Genomic DNA, 23,490 nt, shown 5'->3' on the forward strand with positions numbered 1-23,490 from the left:
CACTGCTATTTCACTCAACTGACCATTTGCTGCTTCATTATTAAACATGAAAGCACAAATATCCTTACATTTTAATACAAGGAACCAAAGTATTGCAATAAATATATAACCATACGAGTGTCCAATACCTGAGGCGGTTTTTGAGCGTGTTGACCTCTCGGCTCAGACCCTCACTGGCTTCAGTGGCATCGTCCAGCTCTCTCTGCAGTTTCCTGCGCGACGCGTTCGCTCGAGTCGCCTCCTCCTCAGCCTCCTCCAGCTGCCTCTTCAGCTGCTTCATGCGGGAGTTTGCCTTTTCCATCTAAACACAGGCAGAAGTTGTGAGTTCCTTTTTATTTCTCATCCTGTCATTTACAGCAATAAGAGATAAACTATCATTATTGTTTTATCGTTCAGTCCTATAATTGTGGTTAGCCGTATAATTTTCCTCAATAAAATGATAAACATTATATTGAACACTTATCAAACTTTTTGTTATGCATTATGCAAATAATGCTGAACATGTGTGTACCAGAGTCAAATAGCAATTTGTCTAACTGATAAGCACTGAAACATGGCAAACGCACCAGAAGCGTAACGAAACCGATCTGGTGCAAAGGGCTTATGTGTCATCAAGTGTCTCAAACAAACCTGTGGATCTCTTTGAAATGACATGAACCAGTGACTAGTTTATCCACAAAAGCAATCTGGTGCCTTGGTAGCAAAATACATGTTAAGAAAAGCCAGCCAATCAAATTGAAATGGGCAACTTCAGACAGTTTGCCATTTTTGATCAGATGTTTCATAAACAGCCCATGGAAATGTCTGAAACTTGCAATAAATTAAACTGAATTTCCACTTTCCATGTAATCAGTATAAGCAGCTCAGGACCGGTACACTTGAGAATGAACATTAGTATTTGGGGTTTCAGTCACCTGCTCTTTGTACTGGTCAGCATGGCGACGCTCATCCTCCACTTGCATGAACACTTCTTTCAGTTTCTTCTCTGTGCGACGCACAATCTTATTTGCCGCTGCTCTCTCCCTGTGAAGTGCGCGGATCAAACACCGTTAACAAAAACCACTGGCACTAATTAGAGTTTTGGCAGATACAGAATGGAGTTTATTTTCATTGTTTCTGTTCTTACTTTGCTTCCTGTTCAAGTTGCTCCTCTAGCTGGATAATCTTGGCCTCCAGGGCGGCGATAGAGGCCTTGAACTTTGATTTGATGGATCCCTCCAGTTCTTGCAGTTTGGACTTCAAGTCTTTGTTTTGCCGCTCCAGCTGCTGACGGGCGTTCTCGCTCTTCTGGGCGGCACTGCGCTCTCCTGCCAGCTCTGTGTTCAATGTATCCACCTGCAAATTCAGAAATATAGTTAAGAGGGCTAATGGAGATTACGCATCTTACAAAGCTCCCAAGCACATAGAGCTTTGAGAACAAACCATGTTTTTAAAGGTTTGACAAGTTTAACTGGATTGAAAACGGCTGCTCATATTTACAGTAGCTTCAACACTGCACCTGCATAGTGGTCTTGCGGAAGCGGTCGTTGAGGAGCTCCATGTTGCTTTGTTCCTCCTCAAGCTCTTCTTCCAGCTGCGAGATACGAGCCTCCAGCCTCCTCTTTTCATCCAAGAGGGCTGCCCTGAAAGAAAACAAACACGAATGAATGATGAAGCTTGTTTTTGAACAAACTATGACCAGAGGAGCAAATTAATTAATAGTAGAATTTAGCAGCACTAAAGCCAGCATGAAATGGAAATTGTGATAATCTTTTCTTCCCAATTCTGATGTAACGAGTGAAACGCCATTTATAAAAACATCACAACATTCTATAAAAAAAAACTCTCATGGTGACTTGAAATCAAGGACACATGCAACCCTCTACGCACACCTTGGCAATAGAATCACCATTGGCTAGTACATTTTTATTTCTAAAAAGTACTCTTAACATCAGTCAATCAAGCAAGCATTATATTATGATAATCAAGCACTATTTAGTAATTAGAACTAAAACTTGGTAACCATGAATTGAATGCATATTTGTCATTTTAACTGAACTTAGGACTGGTAGTGCTTAAGGTATGGTTGGTCATTCAGTGTTTCTGTGAAAAAAAAAAAAAAGTAATAGTGTGTTTATTGTCATTAGTTGTAGGATTATTATCTAAGGATTAATGAGCTGCTGGGTTAATGAATATTACGGTAAACATGCTGTCAGCATTCGCTCAAACTGATTTGCTGAAATCAAAACAGGGAAGAGTGCCAGCCAATGAGATTGCCCTTTTAGTTCCGCCCACTACCGGAGGAACCAACATATCTTCTGCTTATTCTTAAAAGCTCTCCGTTATTTTGACAGGAAAATACAACAAAGAATATCGTTTGCATGTAGCACGTCGATTCTGAGTGGCATGTAAGACTCTCTCTCTATTTGCATGTGTGTGAGAAACGCGACGGCGAGTCGTGCGCCTTCACACTAGAGTTCACAGTACATCAAATACAGGCACGCTGCGCATCCATTGAGGTGAATTTGAAATACTAGTACAGATCGCTTGACGGAGCGAAACTCTGAAGTGCTCAGTCAGTGTTCAGAGAGTGAAAATATATCTATGCTAAACTTATAGCCCTGTAACACACACACAGTGGCGAGTAAAATCTAAGAATTTATTAGCCAGTGGCTAATGATAGACATTGTTTAGTCGCCCAGAGTGAAGACTTAGTCGCATATGCGAGTGATTTACTCGCATTGTAGAGGGTTGACATGAAATCAAAATGAACCCTATTTACTTTTCACCACAGGACTAGTAATGTGTGTAAGTTTATCAGTTAATCCACAGAGAGAAAAAAATCTTCGTAATCCTTAAATCTTTCGTCAATTCCCCCCTGGCATTCCTATTCCGCTTCACTCAGAAATACGTCACAATACTGAAGTCAGTTGCAACTTCCGGTTCAAGCTGACTTTAAGAAACTTTGCAGCACAATGACTCACTTCCCTGAGGCGCTGTTAGAGATTTCATCGGCCAGCTCATCTCTTTCTTGTTCTGCGTGACGTCTGCCTCGCTCTGAAGATGCCAGGTCCTGAAAACACAATCACAACCAAACCATCAAGACTTGCGTAGTCTAACTAATCTAATTTATAACAGCGTGTGGAAAAACAAGCAGCCGATGCTTCAGAGAGAACCTCACCTCTTGCAGCTGCAGAATCTCAGCCTCGAGACTCTTGAGTTTCTTCTCATTCTCCTTAGACTGAGCGAAGATCTCATCCCGAGACGTGCGCGCCTCCTCAAGCTCTCTCTGATAGTCCTTCGTCTGGGCCTGTTTTAAAGAGATGTTGCCATCTGTACTTCTCACATTTTGTCCTATCTCTGCACTAATTCTTGTGACTTAAAATTATAGGTCACAGTAATGCAGTCAGTAGGTCTGGGCAAAACAATTTTTTTCATTTATTAGTATTAATATAATTTTTTACAAAATGTGGTTGATTCGATATAGATGCTCAAAAGCAATGAATTATCTTTTTCCCATATATTTCTGCAAACATTGAAAATAATATCTGCTTAATGTGAATCTTATTACTAGTCTCCGCCACTAGATGTCATCCTCTCATTTACCTTGCCCGATGCTACAACAGGAAGCTTAATTCATTCAGTGCTTAACATGGCAGATGCAGGTGCATTTTTCAGCGTGAAGCAACTGTCAGTGTCCAGATCGGGCCAGTGCTGCATGGTCACGAAAGTTTATCATTTGCACGTGTTTTGAAGTCTTGCCAATTTAAACATTCAAGCGCAATTCGGTTGTGAATCGAATTGAGATCTTGCGAATCGAATTGCGACAACTGCATCGATACCCAGGCCTAGCAGTCAGTGATGCAGACATGTCTCACTACTAAACGACTGATGCACTTTAGCTGCAAGGAGCTTGTGAAGATAAACCGATTATGCTAACAGTAAATGTGTAATTTCTTGCATTATCATTACTGTCATCACATTTCCGTGCATGAACAGCAGCATTGTGGGAAAGCTTCTACCTGGAGTTTGCGTAGCTGTTTAATGGCTTCATCACGGGCCTTGTTTGCAGCCTCGATCTGAGCTTCCACATCTTTGAGGTCCATCTCCAGTTTCTTCTTGGCAGCTACGGCAAGAGCTCTCTGCTTTCGTTCATCTTCAAGCTCCGCCTCCATCTCACGCACCTGAAGGCACAGGACTCATGGATCAAAACACAGCCAAATAGAGTCATACAAAAACTTGTTGATGTCTTTCTTCACAATGCTGCCACAATATAATAAACCCATTTTTTTTTACTTTGCAAGCACATGATCCATATAAAATGGAAATAAAAGTCAACTTCAAATGAAAAACTTTTACTTGTGTGTGTGTATATATATATATATATATATATATATTTTTTTTTTTTTTTTTTGTAAAAAAATATAAAGAGATCCATTAAAAAAAGGAAAGAATTAATAGAGGGTTAAGAAATCTATAAATTAAAGATGCAACACTGTTGATATTTGAAATCAACACCCAAACAAACACACCCCTCCCTTCATTGTTCCGTCCCCAAAATATCCAACACACTATATGCACAGGCAACCACTAACAGCTGCGGCATCAGACAGCTTGTGCAAGTATGGAAGAATCAGCTGTGATACTTCAACAACAACAGCATATCTTGTATCGCATATCGTTCTGTGAAACATAGCAACAAAACAATTACTCATGTATCGAGCAGAAACAGATCCTTTTTCAGGTCTTCCTGCTCTCTAATGTCTCCAGCACTGGAAAACTTTGCCAATATTAACGATATTAGCTCTTGTCTGATCGTAATCCTTCCAATTATATTCCTCTGACCTATTCCTCTTTGGTAATATCTCAGCTATCTCGAGTCTCTTTCTACAGTCTTTCATCAAATATCCACTTTGTTTTTTCTCCCACTTAAAACAGCCAGAACTGTACAAACACAATATTTCTTTTCAGCACACACACAGAACATCTAGTAAATATTCTCAAAATAGTTTTATTAGGTGTTGATTTAAAAAAAATTAAACCGCAATACTCAGAATATTTTACTGCACTGTTAAATGAAGGGAAACAGGTGTATATATATATATATATCATGTTTAATCTTAATGAATTGATAATTAATCTTCAAATGACAGTAAAACTGTAAAATCCACTCACCTGTTTGACCAGTGCTCTCTTCTTCTCCTCATTCTGCTCATCTCTGGCCTGCAGGTCTCGGTCAAACTGAGCCTTCATGGCCTGCATGTTGACCTCCAGGCGCAGCTTGGCATCTTCTGTGGCCTGTAGCTCGTCCTCCAGCTCCTCTAGCTGAGTGCGCATCTCCTCCACCTGCTGCTCCAGCGTGCGTTTGGATTTCTCCAGCTCATGGACCTACGGATTACAGAACGCAAATAAATGGACCGTAACAGTGTCCCAACCGCTCATTTCATAATCAAGAGCAAATGATAAATCCAGGATTCATCCAGAATTTTAAACAATGACTAGTCTTTGTCCATTCAAGTCATACATGATAACTCAAAACATATATTTTATGGAAATTGCTGAGGAAGATGTCCCTTTTTCATACATTTTTAAATAGAAATTTCACATTCTTCTGATCACTTTTAACATTTGAATTTCCATGAAATCATGGCTAAAACCACCACAACACATTTTATTGTTTGCTTTGGCACTGCGAGATACATTTGACATACACTTGTAATGAGAAGCACTTATCAACAAAAGAAAAGCTTTAATGGCTCTGTGGTTTTCCGTCAAAATAAAACTGATGGTTTAACGTTTAAAAATGAAAAAATTGAGACAGCCATAAATATGAGTACTGTAATATGTGTACAGTGTAAAGGAAAATAATAATTATATTATTATTTTTCATAAATACTCAGTTTTAAAAAGAGTAATATTTCTTTTGATTTTATAAAAAATATTATATTTTTTATACTTATTCTTATATAGCCATAATCTAAATGTTGGCTAAATTGTGCAGCCCTACAAACAACCACTGCAAACCTGGATTTAAAAAAAATAAAAAATAAAAAAAAATAAATAAAAAAAATTGCAATTCATTTTTTTCACCAAATCATTTAGCCCTACTTTGCTTCTATCTGTCACGACACTGATGAGATTTCAGTGTGGCTTGATCTACTCATAGTCAAAAATATTGCTCCACATGCAGTATATTAAACATGCATGTGTTCCGACTGACTGATTTTTTTTGCATTGCTAAGTATTCTGTTGTCAGTGAAGGCACGCAAATTACATGACACCTGAAACTTAATGCCTCACACTTGGTTATTTGCTGTAGGGTGTCAACACATCATGAGGTCTCAAAACAAATACAACTGACAAAATCTGCTGTGTTCAAAACACCAAAGATTCTTCAAACAACATAATGATGAATTAAATCATTACCATATATAATAAACAGTACAAACTTGATTACCCTCATAAAACAGTCCAATAACATATAGTGACTTACATTCTTGCCTACGTCATCCTTGGAACTCATCAGATCCTCCATCTCGGCTCTGAGCTGCTTGTTAAGCCTCTCAAATTCCTCTTTAGCCTCCAGAGCTTCATCCAGAGCTCGGGCCATAGATAGAGCTTTGGTATCCTTCTCTCTAGCCTCAGCCTCAGCACGGTCCCTCTCCTCAGCGTAACGTGCAGAGATGTTCTTCTCTTCTGCCAGCATCTATCATACACATCAAAATGCTTTCAGGTTTTTTTTATTATTATTAACAAATATTTTCAGTAGTAGCTGAAGATTCTCAATGACTGTATATTAAAATATAAACCAAATACAACTTAGCATTATAAAAATCCCAGAACTATTTAAAAGTGTAAAAGGTTCACCTCAACTTACCCCAAATCACCCACCCTCATGTCGTTGCAAACATATAAGATGTCCATTCATCTTCCAAACACAAATGAAGATATTTTAAATGAAACCTGGAAGATGTCTTTCCCTCTACTGAAAGTTCATTCCACCAAAGCTGATGCTTTAAAAAGTTCATAAACACAGACATTGTTTTATTTACCATATTTTATGTGCTCTATGTATGTGTGCTGATCTGTTAATATTTGAATAAAAGCTTAAAAATCAATCTGTTCATCATATAAAGTGATTGTATCTTTTCAGAAGACTTAAATCCTGAAACTTGCTGCCTCACACTTGGTTAGCACACGCTGTAGGGTGTCAACACATCATGAGGTCAACGTTTCGGTGGAATGGACTTTCAAAATAAGGACAGAAGTTTCTCAGGTTTCATCAAAAATACATTCATCTATGTTTTAAAGATGAATGAAAGTCTTATGTGTTCCTATTTTATATATTTTTTAAATGTATAACTATCCCTGTAATCAAAACCAATTCATACCTGGTCAAACTTCTTCTGTTTCTTCTCTAAGTTTGAGACGATCTGTCTCTGGTGGTCCAGGTCCACCATGAGGTCATCAAGCTCCTGCTGCAACCGGTTCTTGGTTTTCTCCAGCTTGTCAAAAGCGATGGCCTTTTCCTCAAGCTTCTGACTGGTCCCCTCCATGTCCTTCTGCAGCTTCCTCTTGACCTCCTCCAGACCCTCAAGAGTTCCCACATCATCCTCCAGTTTCTTCTTCGTCTCAATCAGCTATCCAAAAAAAGGAGGATTACAATGGAGTGCTTTTCTTTTTAACGGTTTAAGTAGTAAAGAGTACATCTGATTTCCTTTCGGAGCAGAAGTCAGAGAACTTTTGTCTTCAAACATGACAGGCTTTGTGAGTTTCTTTGCCAACATGTTATTTGCAGACTAACACTTCATTAATGAATGTGTCAACTGATGCGCTAGATGTTGATATGAACTGACATGTTGCGTATCCTCATTCAAAAATATGGAGTAATTGTGTGTACCTGGGCTTGTAGTGTTGCCAGTTGTTTCTCCAGGTTCCTTCGCGCCTCCTCTTCCTCCTCCTGCTGCTCCAGGAGGTTGTTCTTCTCCTCCTCCAGCTGACGGATACGGCTGCTCAGGTTTAGCTTCTGACGCGTCTCCTCTTGAAGAAGCTCCTATATACACATCATATTAAACAACTGTTTTATCAAATCTGTGCCGTTTCAACAATAAAAATACTTCCCGAGCATACTATGGGTCAACCTTGTTGGTAGATCATAAATCACTCCTTCAGAACTTCATGTTTGTAGAGACACATTACCTGAGTGTCCTGAAACTGACTCTCTAGGCTAGCAGCGTCTTTGGCTAGCTTTATTCCCTTCTTCTCAGCATCTTCCAAAAGAGAAGAAACATTGTCTAGCTCCGCCTGCAACAAATGACAAATGAGGGATATTTTACACGTAACCTGGATTCTGATCTATTTCAATGTACACGGATATATGACAGCAAACACAGAGTCAGAATTAACCATAATTGTTAAATATATGCTTTAAAAAAAAAAGTGCGCTTATATCAATATCACTATATAATAATATATTTTGATTGTTATATAATAACAATCATTTTATTTTAACAGTACTTATGCTTAATTAAATCACAGCCTTCACACTTTGATAATCACACCACGCCGTGTCACAATTTCTCTTTTCTTTTTTTATTAATCATGCAGCTCTAAATATAGCCACAGATTTAGTCTGCAAAAATCAAATGAAACAACAGTGATCTGTAGTGTATGTGAGGGAGTGTAACAGCACTAACTTGTAGGTTACGTGACACATGTAAGCACTGACCTGTAGTTTGTGGGAGCGGTCCGAAAGTTCTCCTTTAACCTTTTCTCCCTCGCTGAAGCGGGCCATGAACTCCTGCAGCTGGGCCTCAAGTTTCTTTCTCTTGTGCTCAGATTCAGACTTGGCCTGCTGCAAACTCTTCACCTCACTGGTCAGCTCCTTATTATCACCCTCCAGAGTCTGTTTGTTTTTCTCCAAATTTGACTTAACCTAATTTTGACAGACAGACAGTGAGAGAGAGACAGATTTTTGCCTGAACTGTGTAAACAGGAGACTGTACCACATTCAATCACTGAACGAGGAAATTAATTCCAAACATTATTCTTGACAGCAGACGACTGGCAGCGTTCCAGTCAAGACATTAAAACGGAAATGGCTCCCTACAGTAATGAGTCATTTAGTCTTCATCTCTATGGCTTACTCTCTTGGCCTGCTCCAGCTGCTCAGAGATCTCCTCCAGAGCAGTGCCGTGCCTCTGTCTCATCTCCTGGATCTGTGACTCGTGGTTTTTCGTCTCATCATCGATGGCTTTCTTCAGCTCGGTCACCTCCAGCTCTCGTTTGGTCCTTTAAGAGCAAAAGACACATTATTAGATGAGACACATTTAGGGAGTAGGGTTCAAAGAAAACAAAAAAGGTCAGATACTAATGAACTCAATCTGGCTCTCCATTTACACTACCGAAAGACCCATTTTGAGGGGTCAACCTTAGCTAAATAAAACAATGATTGCCCCTCCATGTGTGCCTATGGCATGAATGGGAAGTTTAAAAAAAAATTCAGAACAAACCATTTGCGCAACATGCAACTTGAACCTGCAATGTGTCAGCAGCATGCATGCTAATCACTGCACACCGATTCTAATATAGGAACTCTTATATTAAAAACGTTGATATCTTTGATTTCTTCTTGCTTTAAAAAAAAAAAGACGGATTAAACTGGCCCTAATTTCATTTAATGGTATATTGGATCTGGTTCCCCTTGTACCTCAGCTCCTGCTGGGCGGCGGTGGTGTCCAGGGTGTCTTCCAGCTCAGTCTTCAGAGCCTCCAGTTCCTCACTCAGATCTCTCTTGAGTTTCTCAGCTTTGTTTCTGGCTGCTTTCTCAGACTCCAGATCCTCCTGCAGCTCAGATATTTGGGCCTGCAGCTCCCGTACTTGCTTCAGGGCGTTGTTTTTCTGAGCGACCTCCTCATCACCTCTGGAATAACAAATACAAGCAGAGATTATTAGCAAAACGATGCATGCATAATTTAAGGGGTTAAATTCTACACTTCTGTTTAACTCTAAGCATCAGCAAGAGTTTGTAAACAAAACAGTTTAAAATCTAGGGCAATTTGCTCCGGTCTCTTTAAGACTATTTGTAAATAACGTTCTTGACATGTGAAATTTTACTTATTACTGAATGGGTTTTTTGGTGCTTAAGAAACATTTCTCATTATTATTAATGTTGAGTTTTTGCTGCTTTTTTTTTTTTTTGGAAAACATTACTGTTCAAAAGTTTGTGGTGAGAAAGAATACAAGGAGAATACAAGAGATGTAAAGATTTCAAACATTTGAACCATAAATTAACAATTAATTCCACCACTCAGCCGACCACGAGTTATTATTTAGACATAGTAGTCTAGATGACAGCCAAAGCATTTAGGATCTACCATTATACTTTATTTTACTCAGAAAAAGGAGGTTATTTTAATCTTTCTTATTCTGTGCTCCTCACTGATCTTCACCTGGTCAGTATAGCCTGCAGCTCCTCTTCTTTCTTGGCCAGTTGAATCTTGAGTTCCTCAATTTGGGCCTGCAGCTCAGCTATCTGGTCTTGTAGGTCTGTGGTCTCGCCATCAAGCTTTCTTTTGGCTTTTTCAAGCTCTTGCCTCGTCTTCTCTTCTTTCTTCAGACGCTCTGATGGTCAAACGCCCAAACATAAACATGTAAGTCTCATTGTTTTACTTGAATAAAATGATCCATATTCAACACTGTCCTCACCTTCCAGGTCCACCATCATCATTTCTTGCTTGTTTTTCACTTTGCCAAGGTTCTTGGCCTTCTCTTCTTCCTCAGCCAGTTGGGAGGTCATCTCACTGACACGGTCGTCCAGGAGTTTTTTCTCCTGAGGGATAGGGAGGGAAGAAAGTTCAGTTTGCTCAAAGTTCTTCTCTGAGCATCCTTATCACAAAGTCCCTGGCCTTCATTTTGTTTCAGCGAGTTTGACAACCACACTGACCTTTAGGAATTTGGAGTTCTGGTCCTCCAACAGCAGAATATCTTCCTCCATTTTCTTTATCTTGGCTTCAGCAGTCACCTTCTCCAACTGAAGCTTCTGTCGGGCAGCTTCTTCTTCATCTAGCTGTTCCTCTAGGTCCTATAAGACACACACACACTTGTGGTTTATGGACAGCAATTTTGTTTACTATTAGCTAGTACTTACTGCAGAGGTTTTAGATACAGATTTACTATTATAAGTTTACAGCAGATCCAATATTATATTTCCCCAATTAAGTTATCACCGTTATGTGTGACTGCATTTTCTTCTTCTCATTCTGCAACGATTGGTTCCTCTCCTCTTCCTCCTCCACGCGGGACTCAAGGTCATGAAGAATCTCCTCTAGCTCTTGTTTTTTAGCCACCAGGCGAGCCCTCATCTCTTCAGCTTCAGCAAACAATTCTGTCTCGGCCTGTAGTTGCTCTGCCAAGATGTTCTTCTCCTCTAAGAGCTGAAAAACATCACAAGCGATGTTTGCACATTCCACTACAAGGAATAAAGCCCCAAGAGACTATGGTGTACATATACCAGCTATGTTATAATAACTTTGAATGTGTGCTAACCTGCTGGTGTTTCCTCTCCATATCCACCAATTCATTTTCCACTTTCACCTGCCTCTCTTTCACTTTAATGAGCTCCTCGTCTTTGGCCTGCATTTCTTCCTCCTGACGGGTCACCTGGAGGAGAGGTTTCACCTGCAGACACAGTTGTAATGCATGTCTCGATTGAAAACTATTCCCAATCATACTACAAATCAGTTGTTAAAGAGTCTATTTCTCTTGCAACCACAAAGACAGAATTTATTCAGAAATGTACACAATAGCTAGTAAAATCATTCCAACGGTTATGTCTCTTTTAAAATCCGACACCAACCTTGGTGAAGAGTCTCCACCACTGCCAGTGGCGTAGTTTCAGGTAGGCGGCACAGTTTCTCTGGAGAACTTTCAAAGCGCTTAGCTGCTGCTGTTTTTTAGCAAAGGCTCTGAGGAACAACCACAAAACAGCAGCAATTCACTGACAAGGTCTCATAAGAATACTTTTCATATATTGTGATCTCTACACTATAAACAGTAAGAGCTGCATATTATCGCTGACCCTTTAAGATCAGCCATTTGCATTTGGACTTACTTGCGAGCCAGGTATCCTCGACAGACTGACTGAAAGTAGATGATGATATCTGTTATTTTCAGGTCTCTCTCTTCCTCCAGGTGTGCCAGAACTCCAGTGCGGAAGAAGATCTTACTCTGACCGATCCGGAAGAGGTTTGGGTCTAATTCCAAGGCTCGGATCTACAGATGACAATAATACTTAGTATTTAGCAGATGCTAGTTTTTCAATATTGGACATAAAAAAAATGTTTATATAACCAAAGTACTCAAAACTAAATAATTAATAACTTAATGTTTGTGGAAACATTTCAGGTTCCTTTGATGAACAGAAAGTCCAAAAGAATAACATTTACTTGACAAACAAATAATTGATTTGAATCAATAATGTAAAAGTATTTACTGTCACTTTTGATCAATTTTATGCATCCTTGCTGAATAAAAATATTTATAACTTTCTTTGAAAAAATATATATAAATAACATTCATCCTGATCCCAAACGTTTAAATGGTAGTGTGCGTTTTCATAGAATATTTCATAGAATACTGGCATTTAAAAATATTGTGATTTAATCATTTTATTTTGGGCTTTGTACTTCCATATAAAACCTGATGGTAAAAAGGACTGATCAACCTCATTTGTCTTAGGTTTATGAAAACTCACCATTCTCTCACAAGCCTGCTTGCCATCCATAAAACCTTTGGGTATCGCATTAGGGGTGAGGATCTCATATCTGATAGGAAAACAGATTTAACTATTTGATCACAGATAAAATATAATAATATTGGTGCTACAGCATCTGAAAAGGAATGAAGAGGTTCTCAACTCTTTAATGAGATATCTGAAACGCACCTCTGTCTGAACTCCTGGAAGACGATACGGTTGGGGAACCCCTGCCTGCAGATCCGGATTCCTTCTAGAACTCCATTACACCGCAGCTGGTCCAGAACCAGATGGGGCTCCAGTTTACCAGCCTAACAAAGAAGGACAGCAATGACAATGAGGTGCATGACCACTTTTTTTTATTCAGCTAAAAGTACATTTACTTACAACTGAAGGGAAAATGTCACTTACTCTTTTCTCATGATTGGGGATGATACAGCGGACAAAGTTGGGATTGGTGTTCCTGAGTGTGGCCATGAGTTTTGTAAGGGACTCTTTATAAAGCTGACCCACAGTACGGAACATGCCCTTCTTGGTCTTATATGTAGCTCCAAATGCAGTCTCGTTCATCCCTGCCACTTGGTCCAAACCAACAATACGATCCACTACCATGAAGAGTGAGAGAAAAGACAGACACCAAGCGGTTAGGTTGATATTAAGAGTATTTACAGAACATAATGAAAGAAGAGAGACACAGCACAGCCAAATCATGTGAAGATGGAAGAGGTAAATCTACAACTAAAGCTCTAATTCAACAACACCAAGCAGAAGGTCAAGATACACTGTGTATTTTTGCATTTTTACAAAAGTGTGCTTTGATATTTTCAGGCCTTTATAATCGTCATATCTCAAAAGAAAACAGAAAATAATTTTCTGAAAGAAGTACAGTGTATTTTGACTCAATGCCACAAGTTCAGACAGCCAATTCAAGAGCCAATGGCCCCTACTATACCAGCAAGTCCAGTGCTAGGCAAATGGAGATATGAAATAGATGAAGAGTGCCAAGGATAAGACTACATCTATAAACAAGCACAAGCTGCAAAATAAATAAAATGGAAGGGTGAATCTCAACAGCCAGATCATGTTTAGGACATATTTCACCCCAATACCTCGCACTTCAGTCAGATGTTAATTCAGTAACTGCTCTCATGGATTCAGTGAGCTGTATTAACAAATATACATTAAATATATATATTTACAAATCTAGTCAAATCTGATTTCTTGTGGTGCGGAGATGTAATTTTAGCAAAGGTAGAGTAGATTTAGCAGTGCATTCTAATCTATTATTCTTTCTTGATAAAAGGAAGACATTTTGCTTAAATGGTCCTTAAAAAGGCTTCATTAAGCTTCATTAAACTAGTACATTTTCCATTACTGAAATGCAGAATAATTCAAATCTCATTACTGTACTTAAAGTGCTTTGTAAAGGAATACATTGACTGATCATTTGTTGTATTGCCTTAAATGTATGCTGATTTTAATAAAACAAATCATAGTTTTGCAGTTATATCAAAATTAGAGATTAGATTCTAATGAGAATCAATGAAAATGACCAAAGTACATTCAAAAGTGAAACATTGATAAAGTAAAGAATTTATTCACTTTTTTTGTGTGAAATATAACAGACTTGTATACCAAGTTATCTCCCTCTGAGCAATGTTACTAAAATGCCTCCTTTGAGCAACTGAATAGATCAATGTGAATACATATGCTAAGGAATAAATAAGATACCAATCAGAAAAATTATATTCACAAATGCGAGTCTGATAACAGTGCCATAGGACAAAACAAGTCAAACTTCAATCATTTAACATGGAAGTAATCAGAAACGACATTTTCATTTAGATTCAGTGGGGCTGGCCAAGTCCAGGTACTGTTGCTAGAACTACTCTTGTATGTCTTACAGCATTCCTGTAAATGGCATTCTTAAGAAGCGTTTCCAAGCAATGTTCTGTTCATAATGGGGCTCCTGACGTGGCTTCCTTTACCTCCACGGAGAATCTACTGAGCTGTCAGTGTTGACTGGCAGAGGGCTGGGCGAGTCATTTGGATTCCAGAGAAACAAGACGTGTATTGTTCCACGTTCCCTGTCGGAGACACTACAGAATTCCCCCACTCCATCTCCCTCACACGGCCTATCAAATCGCCGTCTGACACTTAAAACAAACAAGTAGTCTGACCATGAGGTGCAAAGGCATAACCAACATACCACACACACTGCACTGTCTGCTGAAAACCAAGCTGCGTTACTTCTCATAAATCTCAATCTCATAAAAACCAGCTCTAGGTCATATTTCACTCCAAAATTGAAGGAATAAAAAAAAAAAAAGGGAATAATATCTAACATGCAGATTGTGAAGCCCATTTTATGACCATTCATATTTTTTGCATTGTGGTACTGTTTTCATGACCATATTCATATATATATTCAACAATATTATTGATCTGACTGTACTGACGCAGTTGAAGGGGAACTGAACTGAGCTGGACGATGACATCTTATTTATAAAGCAGTTCTGCAAAAAATTTACAAATTTAATAATTGATTATCTTAACAACAGAACTGAATCAACACTAAACTGACTTCAGCAGAACAATAACCAAACTGCATAATTTTCCTGTTATCACTGTAAAGCTGCTAAAAGTTTTATATTAATAAATGTGACTTGACAATTAAGCACATTTACCTCCAAGCAACGTCATTACTATGCATTCAGGATATATTTGTTCTTGTTATTATGATTAAAATAATATTCATGTGTATCCTTGGACTGTACTATCAAAATGAAGGCCAAAAATAATAATAATTTATTGCTTGCTTAGAGACTAAAAAAACAACAACTATTTAATCAACTTATTTTCTATATTTGATTTTGGGTTAAAATATGACTCGCATGTACTTGAAAAGTTTTGTGAGATTCACATATTCTTCTGTCAAAATGACCTCTTTCAACACTTTCTGAACTGAAAATACTACAGGTGCAGATGTAATAATTATTTGACACTTTTTAAACTTAAATTAGAGGAAGAATATTTAGGGGGCGTGCAAAGTAAACACAATTACTGAAAGTCACTCAAGGAACAAGTAGGGCCCTAATCCTTGTAGCCAGCTCACTCAGAGTTACCCAGGTCACTTTCAAATGTTGTGTTGTGTCAGTACTCTGCATTACTCGCTATGCACATGCATTCATTTTTCATGCAATCTTCATTCATGGTCAGTTTGGGCATCCTAATGAATCAGCCAAGTCAAGCTTCCTTCCAAATGGATCCAGCTAACTCTAAAGTTAGCCAGCTAGAGGGACCAGGGCCCAGGTCTACAAGCCATGGGAGTGTTTGAAAGTACACAATGCGCTGGTAAGCAGAGACCTACAGCATCGTATACCTTCACCTGGCGATTCGTGGAGACTAGAGACATCATAAAAAGACGCTCTTTGGAAATTCTGAATCTCTATGGTCGAGACAGAAGGGAGCAAAGGGGGGGATAAACAAGAAAAAAAAAAGCTAAATAAAAAAAGTAGTAGAACACAGCTAGCACATAAAGACATAAGTGGTAGTAAACACTGGTTAGTGCTATGAACGAGCAACATTAAGTCATCATTCCCTTAACACTGGATTCAAATGTATTGGGATGTTAATTAATTTTAACATTAAGAACCCGCTGATCGATCTTGGCACACACATTTTGTTTACCTTTTTAAGTAATTATTTGCCACAGTATGAATCATTTTACATAAACTTATATTATTAGGTTATTTTAATTTAATATATTGAGAAATGCAGTGAAAAATTATTAGCTGTCAGATTTAAAGACAAAATATACGACACATCCCAGTCTATTTTTGCATTACTCTATATTTCTTCACTGCTCTGACCTGTATGTAAAGTAATGTAAAGCAGTCTTGCCTACAAATAGTGTGCAATTAAATCCACTGTGGTATCAACAGTGTTGCAAAATTCAGTAACACTTTACTTGAAGGGGTGTGCATAAGACTGACATGACACCTTTATAATCATGACATGACATGTCATGAATATGAAGGAGGTTTTATGCATGTTTATGACAACTGCCATTAAGTGTCATTCGTGCAATTATGACATTGTTTGAGATGTCTTTGTTATGACAACTTGACATAAACCAATACATCATAACCTGTCAGTGTCTTTGTCATGACAACTTGAAATTACCAAGACAACATAAGCTGTCATAAATATGTCATAAACATGACATAGCAGATTAATTATCAAACTTAAGAAACTTCTTAGCTTTATGGATTGAATTTGGTACAAATTGAATTTGTCATTAAAATGTCATTTTAATGACACTGTAGTTGAGGTCAAGAAAAATATTCATGACACAGTTATACAATTATTTGACAGAGTATAAACACTTAATGACATTTTAATGACAAATTCCATTTGTACCACTGTAGTTGGTCAAGAAAAACATTCATGACAGTTATAATGGCCTCATGACAGCCAATGTCAAAACCAACCACATGACAGTTTAATGTAATGTTAACCCATAAAGCTAAGTGGTTTCTTAAGTTTGATAATTAATCTGCTATGTCATGTTTATGACATATTTATGACAATTTATGTTGTCTTGGTATTGTCAAATTGTTATGACACTGACAGGTTATGATGTATTGGTTTATGTCGTCAAGTTGTCATAATAAAGACATCTCAAACAATGTAATATTTGCATTGTGTCAATGTCATAATTGAGCAAATGACACTTAATAGCAGTTGTCATAAACATGCATAAAACCTCCTTCATATTCATGACATGTGTCATGTCATGTTTATGAAGGTGTCATGTCAGTCTTATGTACACCCCTTCAAGTAAAGTGTTACCCAAAAGTCTTTGTTCGACACACAATTCTCACACACTACCCAGTCCCAAATTTGACCCTTTGTAACTGAATGAATATTTCCCTCCCGCTTCGTTTAAATATTTGCATCAAGCCACCGAAGTGCATGACCATCTCTTTTTTGAAGATTGAAAACAACAGTCTCCTTCACAGACTGAGCAATAAAAATGGCTGTTTCATATGTCGGGTGGAATCTGGAATGCACTCAAGAAGAAAACCGCCTACCATCCTTCCACAATTCAGCCACAAACTTATCCGTGGACTGGTGCAGGAGCGTGGCCACGTTGTCGTTCAGAGGGTCCATGTTTTTCATTAACCACTCATCTGCCTTATAGTCAACCTACAGGATGAGGGAAATAAACACTACGTTAGCTCAATAAAACACTCAAGATGGGAATAATGGAATTAAGCCAGGACTGGTTCAATCTAGATCGTTTAATTTAAGGGATTCTGCAGCCGTTGGCTTGTTTGCATAGTGTTATGTAACTACTGAAAGTGATAAAGTATAAATCAATGCACTATATTTTTTTTTTAAACAACAGGAAACAGAGCAAGCTCTAATTGTCTGGCTTTTAAACTAAACGTGGCTCAAAGGGATGGAAATATCAAAAGTTCCTCATTTCATGCAGTGTCAAGTTTCTTTTGCAAACAGCTCACTGATCTGAAACAGATGTGGCCTATGGTTAGCACATACCACAGCTGGATGCTGCTACCCTTGAAAGACAGAAACGCAACACTTCATTGCAAGTCAGTATGACCTGACTAAATCCAATTACATAAGGTTATGATGCAGTCCATGACACGCATTTAAACACCAACAAGCCTAAATTATAAGAAATATCACAGAACTGAAGTACAAGTGGTGAAGCCAACAGCTTAGTGTGGTGTCATAAATATGAATGTAGACGTACTTTGCCAGCATAGTGAATGATGCAGAAATCGGCTTTGTCCTTTAGCTGCCGTGGTTTCTGGAACTTGGCGTGAGTGCCTTGCTCTTGCACCAGTTTGTCCACGAAGGTTTTATCAGTGGCTTTTGGGAACCAGCACTCCTCATCCAACAGAGCCAACACACCGGGAGGATTTGCCTGGAAACGGCACCATATGACCGATCAAAACAATTATAGAAAAGCTGAAAGAAAACACTAAAAGCATTCTTTTCTTTCACATTAACTTCCAATCACATTCAATTATGCAAATGCTTGGGGTAGAAAATATTTACAGAAAACCAGAACAAAAAATTCAAGGACAAGCACAATTGTAGTAAAAAACTCAGCTCACCGGTCTCTCAATGAGGTCAATGCAGGGCTGCAGGTCAAGGCCGAAGTCGATGAAGCTCCATTCAATGCCTTCACGCTGGTACTCCTCCTGCTCCAGGATGAACATGGTGTGGTTGAACAGCTGCTGAAGCTTCTCGTTGGTGTAGTTAATGCAGAGCTGCTCAAATGAGTTCAGCTGCCAGAAGATGGAGAGAACAATAAAATATGATAAAATTGTTTTTGGCCCCAGAGCATGCATAATTGATTCTTTAACCAATATCAGTATCACTATCACTTAACTTAATACTGCAGCTAGGTATCCAATTACACTGTTTACTGTAAACCTTGTTATTTCTTCCTAACCATGTTATAATTATATTACTCAATTTAGCAGATGCATCTTATCTGAAGCAATGTCCAACACCAAGACAGCAAAGACATCCTCCTGCACAACTTGAAGGAATCTTCTTGATGGCAAAAAAAAGGGCCCTATGAAATCTGTTTAATTTATTTCCCAAAACCCCTTTTTTTATTTGAACTGTTTTTCCCCACCTGAAATTCAGTGTTGTCCATTAATAAAAATTCTGGATATATGATTTAACACACATTTTTTATACAAATCTATTATAGTGGTAATAGTGGTAATCAAAGCAAGGCATAAAACATTAACCATTCAATTAACATTTTAAAATGTAAAATCAAATAAAAAAAATGTACCATTATTTTTTCATATATATTAAAAATGAAAACATGGAAGAAAATGTATGATATTCCTTAATAATAATAATAATTAAATTGTTTTAAAAAAAGTATTACTTTAGAATTACATTCTATTACACTATAGTAATATATTTGTCACAATTTAAGTTAAACCAAACATGCATTTAGATGAATCAGTGGTATAAAACCTGCGGTAAACCATATGCAAATAAAAGTTGATCCAAATAACATCCTATTTTAACTAAAACGGTCATTATTTTCAGGACCTTACATTGCCTGCATTTTTAGAAAACCTGGTATCATATGACCTCTGATTTGGTGAAGTACAGAGATAAATATCTATGATTTAGCATAAGAGACAGCTGAGCACCAATTCCGAGGAAGCCACACCTGGAATATCTCAAAGCCAGCGATGTCCAGGATGCCAATAAAGGAAGCTCCTTGGCGCTTGGTTCTGTCCAGAGCTTTATTAATGCGGTGAACAAGCCAACGGAACAACCTTTCGTATGTGGCCTTGGCCAGGGCTTCCACTGCAAAGTCAGCCTGGTCAGAGGAACAAAGAGACAAGAATAAGGCAAGGTAAAAAGGGTGACATCACATTTACAAAAATATGCATTGTGACACACTACAAAGTGTACTTTTTGTTTTTTTATGATATGTAAAACCTGAAAGGACCCTATAGTGGACATTGAGAATTCACACATTCCCCAATCTGCGGAATTTGAACAGTTATGACAATATTTTAACAACAGGAGACTATCAGCCTATTGTTGTAAATGGACACAGAGGTGAAAAGAACAATGTAACGTACAAAAGTATAGTACTGGTCTACGATTAGGCCTGAGAAGGGCAGAGAGGTAAAGCACTAATGAAAAGATTGTTTCATAGATAGGAGGAAGGGTGCTCTGACAGATATACAGTGGAGAACTGAATAGTTCATTACCTGTTCTTTAGTTTGGGCTTTTTGTACGTAGTCTCTGCCCACTTTGATTCTTGGAGACAGGATGGCACGGGTGAACTCCATGACATTCATGCCGAGCAGGTGGCAAAGTTTTTGAGCAGCTGAGAAACAGGAAAAAAAGCACTGGTTCACAAAATGGACATCTGTAATGCAAACCGACCAAATTTATTGGGTTTTAGGAGCTTCCCTTATGCACTTAAATGGGCAGTGCGAGAAGTTACTATGGGACATATTTGCTCATGAGTATAAGAGGAATTTGAAAAATTATGGCCGTTATTGAAATTTACTGACTTCTAAACCCTTACAGCCCGTTTAGCAGCCAAACAAACCCCAAGAGTTCCCCCTTTGGACCACCAGCACGACTATAACTTTCCAGCTTCATGTCGTGAATGAAACAACTTGGTGGATTAAACAGATGAAAGCTTCAATATCTTACCATTAACGGTGATGATAAAAACGAATTAAACAAAATGCCAGTGGAGTAAAGCTTGCTGGAATGCGTCATGACGGTAAAACTGTCGTTTTTGGGGCTCTTATGTAAACAGGATTGATTTAACGCAACTTAGCACAACTATTCTGGTATTTTCTTTTAATATGAAATGTATCCAAAAACCATTCAAGCAGTCATCACAGGAGCCCAAAAGAAGTCCAACGGGTAATTTGTCAAAACAGTGCAGTGGAGAACTGCACAAAACCATCTGGCGCAAGGGTTTAGACCAAATACCGAAAACACTTTAATGCTAACGCACTGCCAAAAGATTTACAGAGTTATAGAGGCACATAAAATGCACATATAGACTTTCCATTACTGAAAAAAAAGAATCATTATCTCTGAGCTAAAATAAGGCATTATGCATTTTTGAAACCTGTAAAAAAGCCAGCTGAGCAAGTATGAGGTACCTGTGTTTTCTGGCATGGAAGCCTGATCGGTGTTTCTCTCCTTCTTGAACACAATGTTACCAAACTGCATGACAGCTGATACCACTTTGAACATTGCTGCAGTGACCGAAAAACAAGGACAAGACAGTCAACAGTATGTGGATAGTAGACATGAAATATTTTTGGAAACTTGATGTCCTGCAAGCTTTTACGCCATCCAAAAATGTATTGCAACATTTAAACTAGAAACGGGTGGATTTATTCAGCTATTTTATTCACTTACAAACAGTGTACATTTTTGAAATTGCACCAAAAATTTTATTACATTTAATTAATTATTATTTCACTGCATCCCTTTATGAGAATGGGACATTTGTACTGTAAACTCATTTGTCATACTGCAGGACCATTTCAAATGCAATAGTGAAGAAATATAAGATTTTCCTAAAGCTCCTTACAAGGAAATGGCAACATGATACTATGATGATTTACTAGTAAGCCAGCAGTAAAGACACTGTAGTAGAAGTGTGTTTGTTCCATGTATGCTTACACAAGATTTCCTCATGAGAGAAGCTCATAATATACATGGCTTCCATGGTCTCTTGGAAATTGTCCTTGTCCTGTTGGCCAGGAATGGGAATGTTACCATTGGAGAGGAAGCGGTAGTTATTGAAGCCCTCCAAAAGTAGATCAGCTGTGAGAAGAAAAAGAGCATTAATAAGACAGCTGCAGTCTGTAGACGCCACACTGTACCAAACTCTCCATAATCAGTCAGATATCTTCACACATTCAAAATATCCATGTGAGAAAAACATGTCCATGTGTTGACCTTGCATTTAGAATAAGGATCTCATTATTTAAAAAATCAAGTTGTAACTATGTAACACTCACTTTTTAGATGTTCCCCAGCACCAGCCAACAGCTGGTAGAAGACATGGAAGGTGCGTTCATCTTTGGCTTGGCGAATGGCCCTTGACTTTTCAAGAAGATCTTGAGATCGAGTTAAGGGCAAGTGAAGCCTATTTTACAGCTCATTGTTCACGGTGTCAAATCATTCACATCATAATGCACTACTATACAGCTTTGTTAATTATCTACATAACCCTTAAAGCCAGCTTATGATGTGTTTCGTCTCTGGCATACTAACTGAAGCTATAGTAACAGTTTAAAATCATTCACTATTCTAAAAGCACATAGAAAGTCAATTTGCATACCTTTATTTCTACTGATAGTAAACACTAACAGTCATAGTAAATAAATAACTGAACAGTTCTCAGATCAAGATACAGGTTTCAATGTTGGCCCCCACAATGTAACCGGTTACATCAAAGTTGATGCGGATGAATTTGCCCTGTGGAAAAACAAATATTTAGGAAGTTTATTTTTTTTATGATGTGCTATACTGATCATGCTTTATAAACCATGCCATTGCTTCATAACTGTCATTATATTTTATGGGCCTAATCAACATTTCTAAGAATCCATTTGAACAGATGATCGTCTCTTTTATTGTTTGAACAGAGAGGCTTGTGCATACGTGATATGCAGCATGTTTATATAGCTCTACTTAAAAAGGAAACGGTACTCAAAGCATGCGTAAGAGGCTAACATACAGATGGTACTCAACCAGAATGCCTATTACCGCCGCGACAGGCACCGCGGCAAAACTACCGCGGTAAAAATAATCCAGTCGCATTTCAAAGTCATTCGCGAAATGACCGCCAGGTGGCGCAGAGGGACATTGTGCAAAACAGCAGCTATTGCCGTATTTTGAAATGTAAGCGGGGTTAATGTCAATTAACAGATGAAATAGGCTACTATAGAACATTGTTTAGGACAGAAAAATAGAATCATAATTTAAAAATAGAGACGAGAACAATATAGCCTTTATTTCATATTGTAGCCTAGACGTCGGTGGGCGACATAAGCCTATTGCCCGTTGGGAGCAGCGTGATAAAATAATAATAATAACAAAAATAACGAACAAAAATAAATTAGGTGCAAAGAAGCTGATTATTTGTTTACTACTCTATTGAGGAATGAGACGAATGATGAGCGCTTCTCTGGAAC

At 38.1% G+C, this 23,490-nt stretch overlaps 1 protein-coding gene across 2 annotated transcripts in view; it reads right to left on the reverse strand.

The window, feature by feature from the left end:
- Positions 1-23,490, reverse strand: part of myh10 (myosin, heavy chain 10, non-muscle) — a 56,121-nt gene that overhangs the window by 2,807 nt on the left and 29,824 nt on the right. For both annotated transcript variants that reach the window (XM_079627251.1, XM_079627250.1), the window contains 34 exons: positions 22,708-22,771; positions 22,312-22,410; positions 21,971-22,114; positions 21,442-21,537; positions 20,524-20,642; positions 19,971-20,123; positions 18,883-19,056; positions 18,516-18,689; positions 17,830-17,944; positions 13,145-13,338; positions 12,923-13,044; positions 12,734-12,803; positions 12,092-12,252; positions 11,837-11,945; positions 11,527-11,658; positions 11,208-11,414; positions 10,925-11,062; positions 10,687-10,810; positions 10,431-10,602; positions 9,689-9,901; positions 9,126-9,270; positions 8,708-8,914; positions 8,179-8,283; positions 7,880-8,032; positions 7,371-7,619; positions 6,473-6,685; positions 5,155-5,367; positions 4,002-4,163; positions 3,161-3,289; positions 2,964-3,052; positions 1,499-1,622; positions 1,127-1,335; positions 915-1,023; positions 129-301 (listed from right to left, as the gene is read on the reverse strand). In XM_079627251.1, the coding sequence (XP_079483377.1) occupies positions 129-301; positions 915-1,023; positions 1,127-1,335; positions 1,499-1,622; positions 2,964-3,052; positions 3,161-3,289; positions 4,002-4,163; positions 5,155-5,367; positions 6,473-6,685; positions 7,371-7,619; positions 7,880-8,032; positions 8,179-8,283; positions 8,708-8,914; positions 9,126-9,270; positions 9,689-9,901; positions 10,431-10,602; positions 10,687-10,810; positions 10,925-11,062; positions 11,208-11,414; positions 11,527-11,658; positions 11,837-11,945; positions 12,092-12,252; positions 12,734-12,803; positions 12,923-13,044; positions 13,145-13,338; positions 17,830-17,944; positions 18,516-18,689; positions 18,883-19,056; positions 19,971-20,123; positions 20,524-20,642; positions 21,442-21,537; positions 21,971-22,114; positions 22,312-22,410; positions 22,708-22,771 (5,060 nt within the window). The remainder of the gene's footprint in view (positions 1-128; positions 302-914; positions 1,024-1,126; positions 1,336-1,498; positions 1,623-2,963; positions 3,053-3,160; positions 3,290-4,001; positions 4,164-5,154; positions 5,368-6,472; positions 6,686-7,370; positions 7,620-7,879; positions 8,033-8,178; positions 8,284-8,707; positions 8,915-9,125; positions 9,271-9,688; positions 9,902-10,430; positions 10,603-10,686; positions 10,811-10,924; positions 11,063-11,207; positions 11,415-11,526; positions 11,659-11,836; positions 11,946-12,091; positions 12,253-12,733; positions 12,804-12,922; positions 13,045-13,144; positions 13,339-17,829; positions 17,945-18,515; positions 18,690-18,882; positions 19,057-19,970; positions 20,124-20,523; positions 20,643-21,441; positions 21,538-21,970; positions 22,115-22,311; positions 22,411-22,707; positions 22,772-23,490) is intronic.

Source organism: Phoxinus phoxinus (assembly GCF_949152265.1).
Source record: "Phoxinus phoxinus genome assembly, chromosome: 11".
NCBI lineage: Eukaryota > Metazoa > Chordata > Actinopteri > Cypriniformes > Leuciscidae > Phoxinus > Phoxinus phoxinus.